The 23,549-nt window shown below is 35.3% G+C and overlaps 4 protein-coding genes across 5 annotated transcripts in view; all 4 read left to right on the plus strand.

Annotated features, from left to right (window-relative positions):
- The first annotated feature begins 1,884 nt into the window (after positions 1 to 1,884).
- LOC107584208 (protein chibby homolog 1-like) lies at positions 1,885 to 3,087 on the plus strand. The gene is made up of 5 exons (XM_016270716.1): positions 1,885 to 2,021; positions 2,299 to 2,405; positions 2,497 to 2,602; positions 2,678 to 2,790; positions 2,895 to 3,087. The coding sequence occupies exons 2-5, from the start codon at positions 2,328 to 2,330 to the stop codon at positions 2,973 to 2,975; spliced, it is 378 nt and encodes a 125-aa protein (XP_016126202.1). The 5' UTR covers positions 1,885 to 2,021; positions 2,299 to 2,327; the 3' UTR covers positions 2,976 to 3,087.
- A 970-nt stretch (positions 3,088 to 4,057) lies between these two features.
- On the plus strand, positions 4,058 to 7,949 carry slc16a8 (solute carrier family 16 member 8). The gene is made up of 5 exons (XM_016270717.1): positions 4,058 to 4,228; positions 5,253 to 5,481; positions 5,582 to 5,725; positions 6,665 to 7,495; positions 7,611 to 7,949. Exons 2-5 carry the CDS (start codon positions 5,265 to 5,267, stop codon positions 7,784 to 7,786), a joined length of 1,368 nt encoding a protein of 455 aa, XP_016126203.1. The 5' UTR covers positions 4,058 to 4,228; positions 5,253 to 5,264; the 3' UTR covers positions 7,787 to 7,949.
- Positions 7,950 to 9,788: 1,839 nt separating this feature from the next.
- On the plus strand, positions 9,789 to 14,542 carry pdap1a (pdgfa associated protein 1a). Of its 2 annotated transcripts, none has more exons than XM_016270532.1 (6): positions 9,789 to 10,009; positions 10,390 to 10,472; positions 10,592 to 10,660; positions 11,694 to 11,818; positions 11,903 to 12,054; positions 13,451 to 14,542. In XM_016270532.1, exons 1-6 carry the CDS (start codon positions 9,997 to 9,999, stop codon positions 13,483 to 13,485), a joined length of 477 nt encoding a protein of 158 aa, XP_016126018.1. In that variant the 5' UTR covers positions 9,789 to 9,996; the 3' UTR covers positions 13,486 to 14,542. The 2 variants fall into 2 exon arrangements, with proteins under 2 accessions (XP_016126018.1, XP_016126019.1); XM_016270533.1 differs by having other exon boundaries at positions 11,697 to 11,818.
- A 1,334-nt stretch (positions 14,543 to 15,876) lies between these two features.
- Positions 15,877 to 23,549, plus strand: part of sh3bp1 (SH3-domain binding protein 1) — a 10,927-nt gene continuing 3,254 nt past the window's right edge. The window contains exons 1-13 of the mRNA XM_016270718.1: positions 15,877 to 16,055; positions 18,320 to 18,362; positions 18,507 to 18,611; positions 19,264 to 19,340; positions 19,442 to 19,553; positions 19,637 to 19,713; positions 19,851 to 19,938; positions 20,608 to 20,676; positions 21,140 to 21,230; positions 21,337 to 21,473; positions 21,999 to 22,110; positions 22,523 to 22,604; positions 22,687 to 22,767. Coding sequence (XP_016126204.1) covers positions 16,009 to 16,055; positions 18,320 to 18,362; positions 18,507 to 18,611; positions 19,264 to 19,340; positions 19,442 to 19,553; positions 19,637 to 19,713; positions 19,851 to 19,938; positions 20,608 to 20,676; positions 21,140 to 21,230; positions 21,337 to 21,473; positions 21,999 to 22,110; positions 22,523 to 22,604; positions 22,687 to 22,767 — 1,121 coding nt within the window. The 5' untranslated portion in view covers positions 15,877 to 16,008. The remainder of the gene's footprint in view (positions 16,056 to 18,319; positions 18,363 to 18,506; positions 18,612 to 19,263; positions 19,341 to 19,441; positions 19,554 to 19,636; positions 19,714 to 19,850; positions 19,939 to 20,607; positions 20,677 to 21,139; positions 21,231 to 21,336; positions 21,474 to 21,998; positions 22,111 to 22,522; positions 22,605 to 22,686; positions 22,768 to 23,549) is intronic.

Raw genomic sequence — 23,549 nt, forward strand, 5'->3', positions numbered from 1 at the left:
CGTAAGTATTATAAAGGTTATGATTATTTATGAGATGATACAACATATTATTAAGCTTTTTTGTAATGCTTTATGCATTAATTATAATGCCTTAAGAAAACCCTTATAATGTATTATAAATACAGGCTTCATATAAAGTGTTACCGGATTGACAAACAATTGAGGAAAGAAGAGAGAATGTTCAGTTTGTGGGTTTTGCTCTTATATACTTAAATTTGGAGTTTGGAGTTAGATGTCAGTAACATGATTATTCTGTTTGGTTCTCTCTCTCTACAACCCCAACAGTGCATAAGTGTTAAATCAGAAATATATATTACAGAGTTAAACATGTTAAAGCAAATGTTTCTTATTTACAGATAAGCAGTGAGGACGCCCCCCCTTCTCTCTCTCTTTTGGAACTGATGGAAAAGGGGGTCTTTTTTTATGATGTTGTATTATGTGTTATTGCAAAAATGAGTATATACAGTATATAAATATGCATTCTTGAACCATTCTTGAGTCTTGTGTCTTGCCTCTTGCCTCTCTACAAACTTTTAAATATCTGGCTGTAATTTAGTGACCGCAAATGCTGATTTCATTTGATTCCATCTTTATTATACCTGATAATGAGCTAGTTAAACTTAAGGGGGCTAATCAATATACAGTATATTTCAAGAAACTAAGACTTAAGGTACTCCACTTTTTCAGTTGTTTAAAGACTGAAATACATTTTTCATTTATATTTTAAGTGTAAATTCATTTAAATTTAAAATTGTTAAAAGGTATTACACACTTTGTAATTAACATCTGATGCATTTATAAATCAAAAATCACAATTGAAATAAAAAAAAAATGTGTCTGAGATTCAATATCTTTAACAACATGTACAAACATTACTACAAACTAAACCACCAGGGTCCTAGAACTGCGGTCCTGAAACTGCAGCCTCTGGTTGTGCAGGAACACCCTTCTCCAAAAATCTTGCGTTTATTTGAAAAAAATAATAATAATTTAAAAAAAAAAGTGTATTGTCTGTTAATTTAATTCAGCTACAATTGACATTCTGGTTTAGAGGTCAATTGTATTATTATTATTTAGATATTATAGCATCATTATATATTTATATTATGTTTACCTTTTAGTTTGTAGGAAAGCGTACATGAAATAAATAAATATTTTTTTACTCAATTTTTTAAATTAGCCTACAATTAACAGTTGCTGAGACTATATCACGTCAACAGAATGAAATAAATCCATAGTGATTTTCATAGCTGTCTATCAAAGCTAATATTTAGTTATTGTGCAAGTATTTGTAATATATATTTTCCCAACATGTTTAGTGATTTTAAACGATTGCCTCTCCAAAATGAATCATCTTGTGTAGTAAAATGGAACCGGGGCATCAGTGGTCAACTATTATAATATTATTCACACAATGGAGCTCATTCAGCATGTCAGTAAGTATTCAAAATTATTTTAACAGCCTAATGAAAGTAGAAGTGGGCAGAGCAACAGCACTTTATGCCTCTTAATGCGCATTTCTATGTACTTTACAAGATATCTGAGGAATACCCACTGATCTATAATAGAGAATAATATATATAGATCAGTGGGTATACCACAGAATTCTTCTTCTTCTTGTTTTTGTTGTTATTATTATTATTTGCTATTTTTAGAGAGTGTCAGAGGTATATATATATATATATATATATGGTCAGAGGGCTGTCCTGACATGAATATGTCTAGATTTTAGACTTATGGTTATCTAGGAAGGCTTCTCAAGAAAGACAAAGCATAATAATACTGAATCATAACAGTGGTGCAATCTGTGCATTTTCTCTCGAAAATTCACCACCAAATTAAAATAGCCTTAGAAATGTCTCATAATTAAATGTAGGGCATTATTTGAAAAGGTACTTTTAACTTGTAAAATTTAACTTCCGGCGTTGCTAGGCTCCTCCGGTATTAGCCGTTTGTTTACACATTTCTTTGGCTTTCAGGAGCATCGTTGAAGCAGTGTGAGGAGAAACTAAAGCAGCAGCGTAAGTACATGCATTTATTTAAAATACAATGTTGTGCTCGATCGATGTGTTGAAGAATATGTATTTATAACTAGCTGATTGCTAGTAACTAGTCTCTCGAAGATAAAGGTAATCACCTTATTATTATTATTTTGTTTTGTTTTATCATCTTATTAATACCTTATTTAATTGCCATTTTGAAATAAAGAATAATTGCCTTTGACTTTCTTAACTGGACAACTGTAATTAGCCTGATGTGGACAAAAAGGCCATGTATTGAATTGTTATGTTGATGCAGGTTGGAAAGTCTGACTATTTACCTCAAAAATGCCCTTGTTTGGGAACATTTTCAGTCCCAAAAAAACACCACCTCGTAAGTCTGCATCCCTTTCCAATCTACATACAGTAAGTACAATTTTCTGTTGCATTTTAAGATGCATTTTAAATCAAAAATTAAGTATTTAGAAGCCAAATGATCATTTATTGTTTTTATCAGCTGGATCGGTCAACACGGGAGATTGAATTAGGTCTGAAATATGGATCTCCGGTGATGAATATTGGCGTCCAGAGCTTGACATTTGAAGATGGCCAGTGGATTTCAGGTATAAAATGATCAATTAAATGTAATGATAGCTAACCTGTTTAAGGAATGTAAGGAATGTCTTTCTCAATCACAGAGTCAGGAGGTAATGTATCAGGAAAAGAGGTACAGCGACTGAAGAAAAGGAATCTACAGTTAGAAGAGGAGAATAATCTCTTCAGGCTAAAGATTGAGGTTCTTCTTGAAATGGTGAGTGAAGCCACAATAGCTTGAAAAATATGTTGGCTAAATCTATATACAATTATTAATTACACTGCGCAAACTGCAAAGTGATTTAACTTTTTTCCTTTAAGCTTTCAGAGTCAACAGCAGAAACGCATCTAATACAGAAGGAACTTGAAGATGTGAGGAGTAATTCTCGGAGAAAGAAGTGATGAAAGGAAATAAAGGGGATTCAGTCTTTTTTATGTGTATATACAGTATAGGGATTTTACAATAAAATTGGTGGATCTATTGCAAGACAGTATTTAAATATCACTTACATATTACGCAATTGATTTAAAAAAAAATTCTTTATATCACTTTGTATATTTCCTTTTTTAATTTTGTACTGTTTCATCGCCAATTATGTGAAAAAGAATAGTTTTTTTTTTTTTCAGTTTTAATGAATAATTTCAGGTAATCACATTTTTGCATTTTCTGTTTATTTTGCCTTAAAATAACTGTTGCATTGGAAATACATTCAAAACTATAAAAAAAAAACATCTGAATTCAACAAAATGTTTTCAGATTACATAAAATCAGCTGAAGCTCACTTATAATGTGTTTAGAACACAATAACTTGTCTTATAGCCAGTTATTATACCAAATCCTCATTCCTTTGGCCCCAGTAAGTGCTCTTACATGACAGTCCCAAAACCTTTCAGCATGTGTAGATCTGAATGTGCATTCAAATAACAAAACAATTACACTCTTTCTTTGGTTCAACAGTAAGATTAGCCAAGAGCTGTAAAGGTTTAAACATGTACATGCTGATTTAAGAGGATTTTCATATGGAATGTGAGGCACGTATTACACGCCTAAGGTAGAAAATTCTAGATCTGGCTTTTTTCTTCTTCTTCTTTAATAATTATAAACCAAATACATTTTGAATTATAATAATTGTTGTACCAATTTTATGGCAAAGGTTTTCTACTATGTAATTTGACTTTTCAAAAGCGTACCTGTCAAACTGTTAAACTCCAGATTTCCAAAACAATAAAAGAACACTTGTTATTGTATCACATCCAAACTACTTACATCAGTGTAATGACTCTGTGTGGTTTTTAGAATGAAAATGCATTGTGCAAGTAACTGTACTGACAAAACAAGTAAACAGCCAAACAATAATTCTGTAATACCACTTGTACTGTCCAGGAATTTCACCTCATTACCTATAAATAAGAGACTTTGTGAGCAGATTAATTACAGATTATTAGCAGTGAGTACAAGGCAAGGAAGGAGGTGCACCAGCAGGTTTATTTAGCAGATTATGCTTTAAAATAATTCAAATGTACAGTGCAATGGGGCTTGCTTGATGACAAGATTTAGTGCCTTATGTATCTAGATCATATACATTATGTCTACTAAGAAGGCCAGGTAGATCATACAGCTACTTGAAGAAATTTTCTGCCATTTCAAAAGCCAGGTAAGACAATTACTTGTGTTTCAAGTATCTTAAAAAACAATCAAATAATTGTTCTCAAGATGATATGTTTATTTATCTATGAAGATTTTAAATCTTCCAGGTAAAAGCATCTGGATTTCACTTGTTCTTATAACCACTCATCCTGGTGGTTTCATTAATTGTGATATACAAATGTTACATTTAGAGTCTATATGGTTATGCAAAACTTTCAGAATAATTCTAGAGACTCTGTAAAACAATGTAGTGTTATGAACACTAATACAAAATGAATAGAAATGATTTTAAATACTGTGAGCTCTACACATTTGCTCGATACAAAGAAGTGGAGTAAAAAGCATATTTATTGTATAGAGGTCAGATGTCTTGATTTAAATCAGAATTTTACAATAGCATATTGATGAATTGCAGTAATGTAAAATTTTAAAGTAGTAACTTTAACAGTCTGTCCCAATTGTAATCTGTCAGATGTCTGGTTACGTCAACAGCCAGACTTTTTAAAATGAACATTTTAGAAATATTACAGTAATGCACAAGAGTAAAAGTATCCACACCCTGAATGTATTCCCTCATCATCGTACAAATAATGCATACTGTTAAATTAATCACATTTCCATATGTTTTGTGATGCAACAAGCAAGCAAGAATAAAATGTGAGGTGTACCAGGAACTTGGCATTTGAAGACTCAATCAACTATAACACAAGTCACTAGATAAAAAAAACTTAAAAGAAACTTCATGATCAAAGTTTCTGATATTTACTCAATATGATACATTATGTGTCAGTCAAGTAATGAGTAGGATTGACCTATGACTGTACTTCCTGGAGGTGAAGGGAAACATGTGTCTTGTACTCATGTACTAACTTCCTCTGCAAATGTGAAGCAGGTTCTTGAACAGCAGCACATGTTCGGGAGTGCTTCATCTGAAATTGAAATTGCTAGAATTTGTTCTGTCTGATCACGTTTTTTTTTTTAAATTCTACATATAAGTATATCAAAAACCTTTTATGTCTTCTCTTTTGGAGGCCTGAGCAGCTATGGGAATTATTGTAGAGGATCGAGAGACGGTAGGTGCCCCAGATGGTGGCTGGGGCTGGATCGTTCTGCTTGGATGTTTTGTCATCACTGGCTTCTCATATGCCTTCCCAAAAGCTATAAGTGTGTATTTCAAAGAACTGATGAAGGAGTTTGACTGTGGATACAGTGACACAGCCTGGATTTCATCTATAATATTAGCAATGCTGTATGGTTCAGGTAAGATACTATAAATTGAATTATAAAACCTTTACATGTTTTAGAAAAATCTTATCTTCTTCTTCTTAATGCTCAATATATTTATGTTAATTTAATCCAGGTCCAATCTCCAGCATCATGGTTAATAAATTTGGATGCCGGCCAGTGATGTTGGTTGGAGGATTTCTGGCCTCAGGAGGGATGATAATTGCATCTTTCTCTACTAACATTATCCAGCTTTATCTCACTGCAGGTGTCATTACAGGTAACTAAAAGACATTTCATATCAAAAATGTATAAATCTATAAACAGTTAGTTTCAGTGCTCAAACTGACTTTTCACTGTTTGTATTACTCTGCTTGTCCTTATTTGTGCGTTCCAGACAGATTGTAGTTTCGGTCTTGCTATGAAATGAGCGTTTTTAGTGACAGTATGTTACATTGTTACGCCAGTAGGTGGCGATGTGTGACTGTCTTTGTGAGTGAGTCATTGAATCTTTCGTTCATCCAATTCGTTCAAATACACTGATTCATTTGGGAACTACACCCAGTCTGCTTTGACTTAAATATTTTCATTAGTAACTGTCAGCATGTCATTAAGTCTGCTTAAAAAAAACTTAATATCGGATAAAAATGTTATAAGAAATATCACACTCACAATTGTGCTGTTAGTCTGAATATGAGCAAATGCAATACTGGTTAAAGGGATAGTTCACCCCAAAATTAAAATTCTTTTATCGTTTACTCACTCTCATGTTGTTCCAGACCTTTATGACTTTCTTTATTCCATGGGACATAAAAGAAGATATTTTGAATAATTCTCCGAATCAAACAGTTTTGGTTTCTGAGAAGTTTCTCAAAATATCTTATTTTTTGTTCTGTGAAAGAAAAGAAAAAGCTTTGGAACAACATGTCAAGAAAGTAATATGTCGCCACCTACTGGCGTAACAATGTAACAATATCATAGTGCTGATATTCAGACTAACAACATGACATTTATATTTTGATTAAAAAAATTGACTAGTTTACATTTTTTAAAAAGGAGAATCGAACATTGGGGGTATTGATATTACTATAGTATACACAACACAAAGCTTTGTTTTATAAACAAAAAAATACTATTATAAAACCGAGTCCATAAGTTGTTAATGACAGAGTTGTTAAATTCCATATTTTGAATGAATAATGCCTTTGTCTCTATAAAGGTCTTGGACTGGCTTTAAACTTCCAACCATCACTGATTATGCTGGGGTCTTATTTTGACAAACGCAGACCACTTGCCAATGGACTGGCAGCAGCTGGAAGCCCTGTATTTCTGTCAGCTCTTTCTCCATTAGGACAACTGCTGCTCAACCACTATGGATGGAAAGGAGGCTTTCTCATCACTGGTGGTCTTCTGCTCAATTGTTGCGCCTGTGGAGCAATTATGAGACCCCTGAAATGCAAAGAAAGGAAAGCGATAGCCTGTTCCCAAGAGCTCAAGGAAATGCTGCCTCCTGAGGCTGGACAAGAGAATATCATTTGTGAAAACAATAATGATAAAAAGCCCAGTAAAAAGAAGCTTTTGGACTTCAGTGTACTTGCTGACTTAGGGCTTATTATCTATATTATTGCAAAATGTATAGTTGTCCTCGGCCTATTTGTTCCAACTATTCTACTAGTCAACTACGCTAAGGACCAAGGAGTGCCTGACCAGGATGCTGCCTTTTTGTTGTCTATTATAGGATTTATTGACATCTTTGCTCGTCCCACGTGTGGCATAGTGGCCAGTTTAAAATGGATCCGACCCAAGATGTCTTATTTCTTCAGCCTTGCCTTGCTCTTCAATGGCCTAACAGATGTTTGTTCAGCTACAAACACAGACTATAAGGGGCTAGTTATCTTCTGTGTGTTCTTCGGGCTGTCTTATGGCATGGTGGGTGCTCTGCAGTTTGAAGTGCTAATGGGTATTGTGGGAAAAAGCGGTTTTTCCAGTGCACTTGGCCTAGTGCTTCTTATTGAGGCAGTGGCTGTGCTGATTGGACCTCCCTCTGCTGGTGAGTTATGATGAAAACATGTATTAGATTGAATCGTCCCTCATGAAATGGTCATTTTATGATAAATTGGTAAATGTAGTAAATAATGTTTTCTTTCATGTATTTTTCCCCATAGGTTATTTGGTGGATAAATACAAGAACTATGAACTGATTTTTTACATGGCTGGAGGAGAGCTGATCACTGCTGGAATATTTCTTGCCCTTGCATCATTCATCTTTATTAGCCGAAAGAAACACAAAGACACTCAGCAGAAACATCATGGTGATGTGGCAATCAATCCTAAAAGATAAACAGAGGAGAAAGCTGAAATTTGGGACATTTATGTTCAGTTACTCATATTTTGTTTACTTATGCGTATTATGAATATTAGTGTCTTATATTGAGTGAGGTTTTAGATTTTCCTACTTTCTAACTCTTGCATATAAATTACACAAAATAATTGCACAATCAGCAAAACCACTGAGAAATAAGGATGTCTGAGACAATAAAAAGGATTTTGAATGCCATGTTCTTAGAAATGTTATTTTATATTTATGTTGGTTTTATGTGCTATAGGCCTATATACACAAATGTTTACCTTTTAATTGAATCTACATGAATCAGTGTTGTTAACTGAAACTATTTTTAAAAACATTTTTGTAATTAAAATGAAGACAAAATAATTAAAATATTGGATAAATGGATGAATGGCTTAAACATAAAAAAAAATAGAAATGTTGCCTTGGCAACTTACTGAAATAAGTTTAAGTTGAAATACTCAATCTAGTAAAACTAAAACTTAAATAAAAAGAAAGATAATAGAACTATTAAAAGTGACAAGCACGACTAAAACATTAAAATTAAAACTGCAACTATAATACAAGATATAATATAATTAGTGCTGTCAAACGATTAATCGCATCCAAAATAAAAGTTTTTATTTATATAATATATGTGTGTATACTGTGTATATTTATTATGTATATATAAATATACACACATACAGTATATATTTTGAAAATATTTCCATGTATATATTTACCTAAATTCATTACTTCAGAGTTATGTGCCCTCTAGAAGCTTGCGTTCTGCAAGTGAAAGGCGTATTATTGTGCCATCTCAAAGAGGCACAAAATCACTTTCACTGACTTTTTCATTAACTGTTCCCTCCTGGTGGAATGATCTGCCCAAATCAATCCGAGCAGCTGAGTCCTTAACCATCTTCAAGAAACGACTAAAAACACATCTGTTCCACCTTTATTTGACCCTCTAACTCTAGCACTTTCTATTCTATTTTAATTCTACTTTATCTATATTTATCTTCTTTTTTCCTTTAAAAAAACAACAAAAAACAAACAAACACTAGCTTTCTATATTCTCTATTCTATCTACTTGTTTTTCTTTGTGTGTGTGTGTGTGTGTGTGTATATATATGTATATATGTGTGTGTGTATATGTTTTTGTTTGTATGTATGTATGTGCAAAAAAAGGTGCAAATGATCATGTAGCAAGGTGTATATATATATATATATATATATTTATATATATTATACACACATATACACACACACACCCACAAAGAAAAACAAGTAGATAGAATAGAAAAAATAGAAAGCTAGTTTGTTGTTTTTTTTAATAAAAAGATAAATATAGATAAAATAGAATTAAAATAGAATAGAAAGTGCTAGAGTTAGAGGGTCAAATAAAGGTTATATATATATATATATACAGTACATACACCTTGCTACGTGTACTGCGTTAGGCTAACCGAGACTTGTCATTTGCACTTATATATTGTTGCTCTTTTGTTAGTTTTGACTGCTTTTATTGTCCTCATTTGTAAGTCGCTTTGGATAAAAGCGTCTGCTAAATGACTAAATGATTAAATGTAAATATTAATATTAATATAATTGATATTATATATACATATTTTAAATGTTTAAACAGAACATATTTTTATTAAATATATACATGTAAGTGTGTGTATTTATATATACATAATAAATATACAAAGTACACACACATATATTATGTAAACAAAAGCTTTTATTTTGGATGCGAATAATCGTTTGACAGCACTAAATATAATATATCATTATATAATTATATATAAACTATTAAATAAAAGATGTAATATAATAGGCTATATCATTATATAATTCTATAATGATATATAAACTATTAAAACAACACTGCATATAATGATATGAATAGATCATGCCATCGCATTGGCTAACTTCCTCTGTCGTAGAAACTATTTGGGATTTTGATTGGCCAGCCCAGCCGTCAATCATCAACAGGACGGTCGCCTCGCCTGACGTCACTCTCAGGAAGCGGCAAACTGGTGCTTTCAGCAGTGTGGCTCGGCGAGGTCGCGTCATATTTAACTTTAAAACAGCCCATTTTAAGGCTCACAGAACACAGTAAAGTTATTCAGTCCTTTCGGGTATATTTAATTTTAGGACCAAACATACTCTTCTTTATTTCCTGAGGGTTTTCATCGCCACAGAGTGTTTCAACAATGCCGAGAGGAGGTGAGTGTCGCGTGCTTGCTTGATCGCTCTCTAATGGTTTCCAGTAACTTATTCCGCCAGAGCCAGTATTGTAGTAAAAACAACGTATGAAAGGGAAATTGGAAGTGAAGGTCTAGGATATGGTCCTAGAGGATACTGTTAATGGTTAGAGCTTTTCTATAATGGGTAAATCACGGTGTATGAACCCGAGAACAAACCTCAGGCCATGCTGGGCCAGCGCAGCCACATGGATTGTCTGAGAAGTGTTACAGCTTCATCGACCATTCTTATTCATGCTTAGCCTGATTGTGGTAGTACGTAGCCGCATGTAGTGTTATTATCGCTCTTTTTAAATATGTTTAATGTATTTAATTTTTATTTTACCTTGCCCACCACCGTAGGCAAAAAAAGCCATAAGGGCCGTGGGAAGCAGTTCAGCAACCCTGAGGAGATTGATCGGCAGATGAGAGCGCAGAAGGAAATGGTGAGTGCACTAGTGTTCATCTTCTGTCACACACACACACTCTTGAAAGTGGTACAGTGAAGGTGTTGTTTGCTGAGCATCAATTTGTATAATGAAAACTCTGATTCATTTGGGTCTAGGAAGAAAATGAAGGGGCTGAACGTGGAAGTTCATCAGAATCTGAAGAGGAGAGCAGCAGTGATGATGAAGTATGACATTCGAATTAAATTCACCTAAAGTGTTCACCCAGAAAGGAAAAATGTTATTTACTCACCCTTGTTTTCAAACCCATAAGATGTTGGTTAATCTTTGAAACGTGAATACAGATTTTTAAAAATGAAACCTGGGACATTTCTGTTCCTCCACTGATTCTACACAACCAAAATGTTTAAAAATATTTATAAAGACATTGTAAATGTAATCCATGTGATGAAACAAGTGTTTTAATCGAAGGATTCGGAAGAGAGACAGGTGCTTTATAAGATGAACAGATTCAATTTTAGGTTTTGATTCACCTATAAACATTGATCAACCCACATACATACAGCACCTCAGATATGATAAACATAAGCTCAAACTGGCTTTACATGAGAACCAAAGAGGCTTATTCTAGTGTATTAGCCTAAGCAGGTAGAGTTGAGCTGCTGTTTATAATATTTTGATGTACTCTGTGTTTGTGTGTTGATCAATGTTCTAAATTAAATCTGTTCATTATATTAAGCGATCATGTCTCTTCAGAAAACCTGGAACTGCTTTTTCATATGGATTCATATGCTTTACTTTTACAATGTCTTTTTGTACTTTTTAATGCTACTTGGTTATAAAGACTTTTAATTGATGGACAAAAATAATGAGAGAATATAAAAAAATATCTTCATTTGTGTTCCAAATATGAATATAAGTCATGTGGGTTTTGAATGGCATGAGGGTGGGTAATTGATGAGAGAATTTTCATTACTTTTTAATGCTACTTGGTTATAAAGACTTTTAATTGATGGACAAAAATAATGAGAGAATATAAAAAATATCTTCATTTGTGTTCCAAATATGAATATAAGTCATGTGGGTTTTGAATGGCATGAGGGTGGGTAATTGATGAGAGAATTTTCATTTGAGTCAACTAACCTTACATTAATATGATAATTTGTTATTAGGGAAATAGTTTAATATAAGATGGTGATAGTGTTGCAGAGGCTGTTTCTGATTTATGAAGTTTTTTTCTTGATTTGTTCTCTCTTGAACCAGCCTAAAAGGAAAGGAGTAGAAGGACTGATTGAAATCGAGAATCCGAACAGGGTCTCCCAAAAGAGTAAGAAGGTTGTGGAAATAGATGTCAATGCACCTAAAGAGCTCTCACGTCGGGAAAGGTATGTGGGACAACATATACTTGAGAACCTCAGAGTCAAATAAACTGTTGTTTTATTGCTTTATTTATGTGTTTCCTTGTATAGAGAGGAGATTGAAAAACAGAAGGCTAAGGAGCGATACATGAAGCTGCATCTAGAGGGGAAGACGGAGCAGGCCAGGGCAGACCTGGCCAGGCTGGCCATTATAAAAAAGCAGAGGGAGGACACAGCAAGAAAGCGAGAAGAGCTAAGGAAAGGTGAACTGATAGCATTATGTTTTCTAATGAGAGATCAACCAATAGCTATGCTTCCATCCAAAGTTGCGAATTTAACTTATGCACAAAACTGGAATATCACAAAAAACATTTGCAAATAAAGCACCGTTTCCATCTAGTGAGACGGTACGCTGGTTGGACCAGTTATGCCGTCCCATGGTCACATTACTTTTTTTTTGGTGTGCATCAAGGAATTTATTAGGTAAATGTGTTTCCATTGTAGTTTATGGGCATGCTTTCTTATCGGTTAAAAAATTTAACCGACTCAATTGAGCGCATACATTTTTTATGAGCTTTTTTAGAATTTATGTGTATCTTGGTATTTCCATTCAGTGTTCTGTCTTTTTTTTTTTTTATGCAATATCCCAAAATGCACAATAAAAATAACCATAAAAATAGGTGGATGGAAATATAGCTAATGATAACATAAATATAATTTGTGGTGTGTACATGTTGAGAGATGTCCAAACCAGGGCCAGTGGGCCAAAGTTTGCCCATAATAACCTTTGATATGGCTTGCTTACCATAAAAAAAATTATATTATTTTATTATACAAACAAAAATATATATTGATATGGCCTGCCATACAAAAAAAATTAAGCAGTGAAGTATATCTTTCTTTTTAACTTTTTTTTTTCCCCAATGAAACTCACTATTATAAATGGTAAGAAAAATGATGAGGACGATGAAGATCTCGATGAAGATGTTTATTGCAGCATATCAGTGACAAAGTACATGTAGTACATTTGGGTTCAACGGAGTCAGAATGAACCACGAACATCCTAAGCTCAAACATTTTATACTCTATTACCTTCATCTTCCCGCATGTAAATGAAGTTTTGTCTTAAATGTAAATTGCGGATAACAATGAAAGTGATAGTCTTCCGTTCCCACGTCTTTGGTAGTCTTTCGGGTGGAAACAACCAAATGTTAAGGTGCAATTATATTCAAGTACCCTTTTGGTCAGCAGGTGGTTCTTGATGGCCTACTGCCGCTCCCACGCTATAGGATTATTATTATTTATTTAAAGAATTATCTCTATGATAATTAAGCTCTTTGTAGAGAGAGGAGAATAGTTTAATTGGAGTGGAAGTTTGGTCGAGGCAGACAAATTTCTTACAAAATGTAGAGAATATAAATTAATTTGTACATTTAATATAATAAATGGATATAATGCATTTACTTCTGGGTCAAGGCCCTCAATCAAGATTGACTTTTGGCTTTTCATAGTAAAAAGTTTGTGTACGCCTCAAGATATTACTGATGGACTAGTTAAATGGATGGTCCATCCAAAAACTCCTTATTTTTGGGTGAACTATCCCTTTAATAACTAATAATGACACTGATCTTGTCTGTTTCTCTGCTTTTTTTTTTCCAGGAAAAGAAGCAGAAGAGGCAAAGTCGAAACGCTAGTCCAATCATCATCACACAGGACAGGGCTTTTCTGGGGAGGGAGGGAAGGGGACTAGTTATTTAGAGGAGACTGCTCAGGGGAATCTGTACATGTCATCCTTCCATCAATCCAAGGTTGGAAGATTTGGACATTTATAGGAAGTCAAATGGGTGGTGGTGTATGGTGTTGGAGTTTGTTGGGTTTTTAATTTTACATACCAGCAAACTTCACTCACCTTATCCTTCCCCTGACACATTCACTGTGCGCAGACTCTAAAGCTGCTGGAGTTTACTCTTAATTTCTACATTTCTATGATGTTATCACCATTACATTAGAGTGGGATGTTATGGAAGAGTGAGGTAGGGTTGCAGGGGAGCTGATAGGGAAGAATGAAGCAGGTTGTAGTGTGGCACAGTCCAACACTAACTTGACATTTTGTCTTTTTATGTAAAGAACAACATCAGCCCTTCTACTGTACTGTCTTTTGTCAATCTTTGTGGCCTCATCCTGTTTAAGTGCAAAATGCATCTGTAGTCATTTAAAGGTTAATAGAAGGGTATTTTGGTTGTTACCTTGTGAAATTAGGGCATGTTGGAACCTAATGCTGCAGGTTACATAATTTAAAATGTTAATGTTACTTAAACACAATCTAATGCAATCTCACAGAAAAAGGCATCGCTATAAACAGGACAGTATTAAAGTAGCTGCTTCAGCACAGCTGATGGAGCTGTTGCTTGTCTCTGCATTCATCATCTTCTATAATGCCCCTTTACTCAGGGGTTTTCCATTTCTCTTGAGGTGGGACCATTGTTCAGTCTCACTGGTGTGTCCTCGTAGTATTTTGAAGAGTTTTATGCTTTAGCCATTGCTGGGACCTGACTTGCCTTTACCATTTAAGGAAAGCAATATTACATAACATTGATGATGCTCATGTTGCAACATTTTTTTCCAGTTCTTAAACACAATTATTTACAAAGTATTTTAACATTTGTAAAGCATTCACCAGCACTGAAATAAGTATTTACATGGGGTGTTGATATGAAATCAGTGGAATTCCTTATTTGAAACTTTGTTGTATACAAATAAATAAATTGATAAATGAATAAGTGTTTTCTCTTTGTCAGTCAATACTTTTGCATTTCAGCACAGGGATATTGAATTCACAATATTAATGTAGTGATGGTTGAGATTTGGGGAAAAAAATTGATAAGCTAGTCGAATATACATTTTTTTCCTTCATTGAAAAGTTCATTTAGATAGCATATTTATTCTAAGGCTATGATAAATCTGTACGGTGAGAATCCAGAGGCTGGAAAAATGGTTGTGAGGACTAGACCCAGGCATGTTAATCACATTTATAATCGATTATTTACATATTAGAGATCATTTAATAAAAACATGCTAAGTTTCCTCATATCCTGAAGCCGAACAGCAAATGTCACGTGTTCCCGTTGCTTTTCTCAACGGGGATGTAAAAGGACCAATTATATGCGCCCGTTGTTACACGAATAGATGTTTTCCAGTTTTCAATATTGTGTATAATAACTGAGCAAAAGTGTATTATTCTAAAGTGAATCGATAACGTTTTTTTAATGTAAATATCTGAGATCAGTCCGCGGTATTTAAATATTTAAAATAATACGTTTTTTATACAATGTTCTGACTCTGGCGAATCAAAAACCTTAGTTTGCCGAACCGAGTCACTAACCATAGTTTGCGTGAGCCAGTATACCATGAATTATTTATTTATACATACATGCATACATTAGAAACGATATTGTATTTTTCTGTTGCAGCGGGCCCCCTGTAGGAGGCTCTATTTCCCCCATAGCATGTTTACTTGGACATTCCACTGGTTTCAGTTCATAGTCTTAGCCACAGTGTTTCCCTAAAGATGATCATTTGTGATGACACTCCACCATAAATTATATGAAAAAACATTTCCCCTTTCACCTATCTTTCACATCCTGCTGTTTGCACATACAAACAGTGCATATTTAATGGTTGTAATCTGATGGACAATTCACACTTGATTGCCAAACGTAAGGTAATGAAAGGAACATTCATTAATGCCACAAAGTTAACTATATGGTGAAGCAACTATACCCTGTTTACGATGAACACAGATGTATATAGAAGTAATATAGTAATATTTAATTCATATTCTCTTTCTAGTATATAAAGCCTCTTACTCCATCCACCTCACTCCTGGCAGTTGTTTATATACAATACATAGCAAATGAATGCTCAGTGCTGTGCAAATCTACTTCAGTGTTCTCTGTGGCTCAGAGAGGACTGCATGACTTTCACCGCATGATATGAAAATGTCTTTCCTCTTATGCATTTGGTAACTTCCTCTTTCTCCAAGTCAATGAGGTGTGCACACAAATGTGAAGCAGTTAAGCTGAGACTGTTGCTGACACATGTCTGAATGACATGCCTGTTTACTGACTTCAGAGAGCAATATTCTTTATCAAATGAAACTATACTCTTGACCTGCATGTACGAAATAAGGACTTGAAGGCGACAGATTCTTCACGATCATGCTAAAGCAGTTTAACATCTTAAAACAGTTTGGAAATGGGGGGAAGTAAGTACTTTCATTTGTTGCTTTCAGACTATGTTTGTGGTGTTTTATGTGACAGTGTTACTGAAATGACACTACATGTGACTAAGTGACTGTTTTATGCAGTATACTTGCTTATCTTTTGTAACAAAACAAAATATTCATATTATTGATAGCTGTTTTATTTCTCCTAATATGAGCTCTTTGTGGTGTAAGGTAGTCTGAAGTGAAGAAGGTGGTTTGTTTCATCGTCTGTTGTGGTGAAAACATTAATTTGATAACAGTATAATTGTTCATTAATTTATATTTCTATAACTTCAGCACTTCTTTCTTACATTGACTGGTAATTTTATTTCGGTTCAAGCCTTGTTCAAGCCTCAAAATAAAATGTCATGACAACGATTATTACAAACAATATTAGATCTTAGATTCCATTGACATTCACGCTCTCTGTGCCTAGCTTAAATATAATTGTTATTATGTAGAGTCTAACTAGCATGACGGTGTGATTAGGTGATTGTGTTGAAAAAGGTCACGATAAAAGGTGTCAATTTTTAGCTTGCGAGGGTGGAGAGCACATCTGCAGGTTGCACAGAACAAGATGCTAGTCTTGCAGTCTGCACTGATATGACGTTAACAGGATATTAATAAACTTCTTAACCCCAGACTCAAAGCAGAGACAATACCACGCTGATAAAATTGTTTGTGTGACCTTTGAAGCTGAAAACGTATACCACGTACTGCATGTGCTTGTTTTGGTCCTATGGAACAGCCTATACAATAAAGCCAGCGATAAAATGACAAGTATTTTGTAATTGACATACTGAATGTACACTACTATAGTGTTCAAAAGATGGGGGTCAGTAAGATTTTTTTTAAAGAAATAATGTTTTTATTCAGCGAGGGTGATGGTAAATATATGTTGTTACAAAAGATTTCTACGCTGTAAAAAATATGAATAACGTCATATCCTTTTCACAGACTAATAAGACTTAAAAACACAGGGATAACAAGAATATCTGATGCAATCGCAGTGTAACCCGGTCACCACTTCAGCGACACAAAAATGGCTTCTCATGTTTTTTGTGTTCTTGGATGATGTTGCAAATGTAGGAAATTACATCGTTTATCTGTCTCTGATGATATTTCAGGCTAGAATTTGTGTTCTGTGTATCTACTCATACTTGCTGCTCAACAGATCGTGGATAAAAGCGAGAGAGTAAAATGGTTTGCGCTTCAGCCCACAGTCCACTTCCCCTCTACCCACTTTGGCCTGTTTTCTACAGCAGCCGTGGCTCTCTAATTTTAGTTTTAGCTGCTTTAGGTCACAGCGGTTGGCAACTTTTGCAACTGTTGAATTTCTTGTGATTTAAGATCTTACATTTGCATTTATTCATTTAGCAGATGCAATAAACACGAGATGTGCTAGCAATACAATGTTTCCGCCATCGTTCAGAAAAGTACAAAGTAGAACAAGGAGGAAATGAGAAAAGTGAAAGCATAGAGGATGCAGTCCTTAATCTGGATGAGTTTTTTTGCTGTCCAACAAAACTGGGATTTTTCACTGTTTGCATCACTGTCAGTCTGTTATTAGCAGTGGCTGGTTAAAAGTGTCTCTCTTTGTAAGTTAGTCATTGAATCATTAATTCGATGGATTTGTTTATACACACTGATTAAATTCAGAAACACTGGCTGCATCAAAAATCACATAATACTTTGTGACCATTTAAAAAGTAAATGAATAAACTCTGTATATGAATGTGTGTAGCAGGAATGAAATCCCAATGTAGCACAATGGTCATGTTGTTATCATCATGTAACCTATCAACTAATACTCATTCACTAATACTCTCCCGTGGCCTTATGGGATAGTAAAGCGCCGATACTTCACTATCTTGCTTGAAGTAGCTGGTTGTCTGTGTACTTTTTGCCTACTGTTTTATGAATCTTTTGAATTTAGACATTCTACACTTTTCACATACTGTTTTTCACCTACTAAATAGTAGGGAAGCATATTCAGATGCAGCCACTGTCTTCATGAGTGAGTCAATTGTTCAAAAACACTGATTCTTTGAGGAACAAAACGGTCATGACGAGTGAGTCATTGAATCATTCACTGAACCAATTCAATCCAATTTACTCAGTAAATAACTTGTTGCTTATAATTAAGCAGTATTATACATTTACAGTTATGCTGTTGGTCAAAATATCAACACAGCTGCAGCATCATATAGCTTGCCATCTGTATTATGTAAGTAATGTTCACGGTAATTGTTTCTTTAATGTAGGTCACAGGATGCAACTGATCTTCTCTCAGAGGATCTTGTTTTGGTGAGGCATTTCCACCGCTATTACACCTTAACTAATAAATTTGCATATGGCACCGTTTTTGAGATGCCTACATACACACAAGCTGTGCTAGCAGAATATGAATACAAGGCCCTGTAAATAAATGCTCCATCTGGTTGCTTTAAGGTTGAACAGCGTGTGGAGCCAGCAAAGAAAGCTGCCCAGATCATCTACAAGAAGTTGGTAGGCTGCCTGCAGAGTCAGCAGGGACTGGACTCAGAGAGAAGGATGGTAAACTGACCCCCTATTCAATCATGTGGTTTGTACGTGTGTTGGACTAGATTTTGAAGCAGATTAAGCAGTTGCTGCATATGAAAAATAAGTAGCGTTCAAAAAGACATATGATGAAATGCTGTGGCTGTGAAGATCATCTACATGGACCACCATCACACTGGATGGAGGTGGGATTTCTTCCAATAGTTTATCTGGGCCTACCATTTTGTTAAGAAACCTAATCCCAAATTGCTGATGGAGAGTCCCTGAATCTGTCTTCTGAGGTTTTCGTTTTGTCTGTATATGTGGATGATTATGTCTGGACAGAAAAGTTTTGGATATGCTTTGAATGTGTGGCAGCTGCTCATAAGTGCTAAATACAGGCCTTCGATTTCTTTTTCCTCAAGAACATTATTCTTTTCTGTTTCTTTGTAAAACAAGATTCAGTGTGGAAAATCTGCTCAGGTTGCTCAGTTTGCCCTCTTTTTTTCTTCCTTTGGATCTTGTCTTGTGTCATGAATTTACACAATTATTTTACATTGCCCTTTAACTGTGATACCCATGTAAACTATTGTAAGTAGATAGTTCTAAAGCAGAACTATCAAAAATCATGCCATGCAATACTTCCTAATTTCCTCACATAACTCATTCATACTTTGATTATTTACAGAAAAAGTTACCCCTCATGATGCTGTCTGTCAGTATGGCTGAGAGCTTTAAGGATTTTGATGGCGATTCCTCCATAAGGTGAATATTTTAATATTTTAATGTTTTAACATTGTGTGAATAAACAATACAGCAGAGTTGCCTTGGAAATACACCCTTTACACACCTGAACTTTCCTGCAGAAAAGTTCTGGAAATGTGCTGCTTTATGCAAAATTTCCTGGCACGGACTCTGGCTGACTTTGAGATGAAGTTGGAAAAAGTTGTTCTTGTGCCTCTGAATAAGCTCAGTGAGGTAGTTTTTTTCTTACTATCAAACTATATGAACTGAAACAGGCAGTATTCATGATCCATTCATGACCGATGTTATCCATGCAGGAGGACCTGCCAGAGATCTTGAAAAACAAGAAACAGTTTGCTAAACTTACAACAGACTGGAATAATGCTCGCATCAGGTGATTTTTTTTTTTTGAACAATATGACCAAAATATGTTTCAACTTCTCCTTCAATGTAAATCACATCATTTCTTTACGATCCTCTTTTATGAAGATTGTGTCATGAACATTTACACAATCTGTGTCTCACTTTTAGATCTCAGGCCAGCACAGGCCCACAGGCCAAGCAAGACGGACTACGAGAGGATGTAGAGGAGGCCTGGAAAAGACTGGAGTCTATAAAGGTTATGCTTGCATAAAGTCGGTTTCTTCACTAGTCACAGATTTATTATACTATTGTGGCCAATTTAATATCTAGTTCAGTCATGAAACTCTAGATGGCGCAATCTCATGATTTACTAAATGGTACAAGCTGACTGGCCTGTTTCTGCACCTAATTAACCAGTTTGTTCAACATTTAAATAGTCTGGTTCAGTGTTTGCTGAGTTCCTCTGAACCCTCCACCTCCCCCAGCTCCACCTGTCTAGATCTGCTATGGGATTTATGTATGCCTATTCATGCAGCAGTAGCAGCAGCATTTTATTACATGTTCACAGTAGCATGTTTGTGGATCTACTGGCAGTAGCAAGTCCATACTTGAACAAATACATTAGCATTGATATATACTGTATATAACGTGCTAAAACTATTCTGAGAGCTGTCATGGTTGGACTATATTTTGTCATTCTCATTCTATAACCTACTACTTCCTGCTAGCTGATCTCAAACCAGAAACATGAAAGAGGTTCTCTTCAGATTGTTCTAACCTAGGGTGCTTTTACAAAAAGTCAGTAAACATATTTGTGGGTTGGCGAGTCAACATGAAATGTGTGGTTTCATCAGAAGAGAGCTCTGTATTTTCAAGGAATGCACAGCCAGGAAATCAATAAAACAACACATTTTCTTTTTCTCAGGATCAGTACTCTGCAGACCTCTATCATTTTGCCACTAAAGAAGATGAGTACGCCAGCTACTTCATCCGTGTGAGTACCTATGTCCTTACTCAGTGTTTCTCAACCATTTGCAGCCCCGCAGGCCCATCAGTAATGCCCTTTTTCACCAATACCATGTCAGAATTGTGTTCCTTTTAACTCATATTACACAAGATATCATTGATCATTATCATCATTAACATAATAAACATAACATAAAACTTGAGTTATCTTTACATTATCTGTATTTTGTTTAATAAATATTTATTTATTTGTATATTTTGCCCCTTTTATCTTATTTTATTTTTCAGTAGACTTAGTGTATATAACTGTTTGACATTTAATGTTATTTGTATTATATGTATGTATTATTTTTTTTATTAATTTTTTTATTTATAAATAAATATCTTGTCTGCTTATTGCCATTCAGTTGTCCCGGGATGACTGCTTGGGATGTTTTCAGTCAGTAAATTGAAAAAGGATGTTTAAGCTTGTTTTTTTGCCCTTCTGACAGCTTCTAGAGCTACAAGCTGAATATCACAAGGCCTCTCATGAATTCCTTGAGAAAAACATAACCGAGCTCAAAGAGAGTCACAGCTACACAGGTAAGGAAAAGGGTGATTAGCAGTGATTAAAACATCTAAATATTCACGTGTTACACAGACAGCAGCATTATCACGACTTTGAAATTAATTATTTGTCTGTTTGAAGAGCCCCAATTGAGTTCATCAGAGAAAAAGGTTTTTGGAGAGCCTCTGCTGTCTCACCTTGAGAGCTGTGAAAGAAAGATTGCTGTCCCTATTGAGGAGTGTGTCAGCATGCTGCTACGTACAGGACTCAGGGAAGAGGTGAGCACTCAAACATGCATATTTAAAAGTCACATCTGCACTTACACACAGATAATTGCACACCCACATAACTGCATGCCCAGTATCATCAGTATAGTGTTTCACTTCTCCACTCTCATCTTAACAATCTCTCACTATCTCCTACGGATGAGACGTTAAACCGAGGTCCTGACTCTCTGTGGTCATTAAAAATCCCAGGATGTCTTTCGAAAAGAGTAGAGGTGTGACCTCGGCATCCTGGCCAAATTTGCCCATTGGCCTCTGATCATCATGGTCTCCTAACAATCCCCATATCTGCTGATTGGCTTCATCACTCTGTCTCGTCTCCACCAATAAGCTGGTGTGTGGTGGGCGTTCTGGCGCACTATGGCTGCCGTCGCATCATCCAGGTGGATGCTGGACACTAGTGGTGGATGAGGAGATACCCCCTGACCATGTAAAGCGCTTTGAGTGCCTAGAAAAGCACTATATAAATGCAACAAATTATTATTATTATTATTATCTATCTTTACAACTGTCTTATAGGGTTTGTTCAGGCTAGCAGCTGCTGCATCTGTTGTAAAAAAACTGAAAAGCTGTCTGGATTCAGGGACTGTTGACCAGAATGAGTTCAGCTATGACCCACATGCTGTCGCAGGTGAGCCATAGCAACTTTTTTGTGTGTTTTATGTGACGGTAACTTTGTTTGCATGAGTTTAGCGTTAGCTGATGCCTTAACTGACAATACTGGGAAAAGTGCTTTGTGTTACTCTGAATGTGGTTGCAATATGTGGTTGAGGTGACAAACTGCAGCATATAAAATGTTGCTAGGACCTCATTGTCTATTACAGGAACATTTCAGTCATCATTTATTCATGTCGCTTCAAACTTGTATGATTTTCTTCTGTGGAAAACAAAAAAATTAACCTCAGCAGAATGTCCAAGCTGCTCTTTTTATACACTAATAGTAAATGGGGACTGTCTAAAAATGATTAAATGCAGCTTAAACATCTGCGTGCTATATTGATATACCCATATTTAATTTGGTTTTGTTTGTACTGTCTTTGCAGGTGCTCTTAAGTGTTACTTGAGAGAGTTGCCTGAACCGCTCATGACATTTGAGCTTTATAATGACTGGTTCAAAGCTGCAGCGTAAGTCTGTCCATGCACTTGTTTATTTCTGTATCAATGGTGTTAAAGCACCATTTAAATTGTCTTTAATTTTTGTTTTTAGAGAAAAAGAAACAGATGAAAAATTAAAACAGTTGCGGACAGTGTTGCAAAAACTTCCCACAGAAAACTATAACAACCTCAGGTATGTTAGAGTTTCAACTCTGAATGTTTTATATCCACCTCAAACTACACTGAACAAAATTATAAACGCAACACTTTTGTTTTTGGCCCCATTTTTCATGAGCTGAACTCAAAGATCTAAGACTTTTTCTATGTACACAAAAGGCCTATTTCTCTCAAATATTGTTCACAAATCTGTCTAAAGCCCTATTCGCACGGGATTAGTATTATCTGGGGACCTTGTGTGATTTTGAAATTACCCCCCCCCACATCTGAATTTCGTGTGGTGCATTCGCACGGGATAAACGAAGCCTGTGATTTTACTGACTTGTCTCCCAGATACCCAGATGTCAAGGCTTTGAGAGTCCCGTTCTATGGTCCAGATGGATTTAAAAAAAAGAAACTAATATAGTTTTGTGCTGATTCGCACGGGATTAAGGTCACAGACAACCTCCGCAATTATTACAAATGACTGGAGGTCACCAGGTAATACTAATCCCGTGCGAATAGGGCTAATATCTGTGTTAGTGAGCACTTCTCCTTTGCCGAGATAATCCATCCATTTCACAGGTGTGGCATATCAAGATGCTGATTAGACAGCATGATTATTGCACAGGTGTGCCTTAGGCTGGCCACAATAAAAGGCCAGTCTGAAATGTGCAGTTTTATCACACAGCACAATGCCACAGATGTCACAAGTTTTGAGGGAGTGTGCAATTGGCATGCTGACTGCAGGAATGTCCAATTTCTCTACCATAAGCCGTCTCCAAAGGCGTTTCAGAGAATTTGGCAGTACATCCAACC

Source organism: Sinocyclocheilus grahami, unplaced genomic scaffold, assembly GCF_001515645.1.
Source record: "Sinocyclocheilus grahami isolate Dianchi unplaced genomic scaffold, SAMN03320097.WGS_v1.1 scaffold57.1, whole genome shotgun sequence".
Classification (NCBI taxonomy): domain Eukaryota; kingdom Metazoa; phylum Chordata; class Actinopteri; order Cypriniformes; family Cyprinidae; genus Sinocyclocheilus; species Sinocyclocheilus grahami.

Bases quoted from the DNA above. Each gene is read 5' to 3' on its own strand.
- pdap1a (XM_016270532.1), top strand. The intron at 10,473-10,591 runs GTGAGTGCACTA...ATTTGGGTCTAG, and splicing joins TGAGAGCGCAGAAGGAAATG to GAAGAAAATGAAGGGGCTGA. The intron at 12,055-13,450 runs GTGAACTGATAG...TTTTTTTTCCAG, and splicing joins GCGAGAAGAGCTAAGGAAAG to GAAAAGAAGCAGAAGAGGCA.
- LOC107584208 (XM_016270716.1), top strand. From the start codon at position 2,328: ATGCCCTTGTTTGGGAACATTTTCAGTCCCAAAAAAACACCACCTCGT. The intron at 2,406-2,496 runs GTAAGTACAATT...TGTTTTTATCAG, and splicing joins CCCTTTCCAATCTACATACA to CTGGATCGGTCAACACGGGA. The intron at 2,603-2,677 runs GTATAAAATGAT...TCTCAATCACAG, and splicing joins AGATGGCCAGTGGATTTCAG to AGTCAGGAGGTAATGTATCA.
- slc16a8 (XM_016270717.1), top strand. From the start codon at position 5,265: ATGGGAATTATTGTAGAGGATCGAGAGACGGTAGGTGCCCCAGATGGT. The intron at 5,726-6,664 runs GTAACTAAAAGA...GTCTCTATAAAG, and splicing joins CACTGCAGGTGTCATTACAG to GTCTTGGACTGGCTTTAAAC. The intron at 7,496-7,610 runs GTGAGTTATGAT...TTTTCCCCATAG, and splicing joins GATTGGACCTCCCTCTGCTG to GTTATTTGGTGGATAAATAC.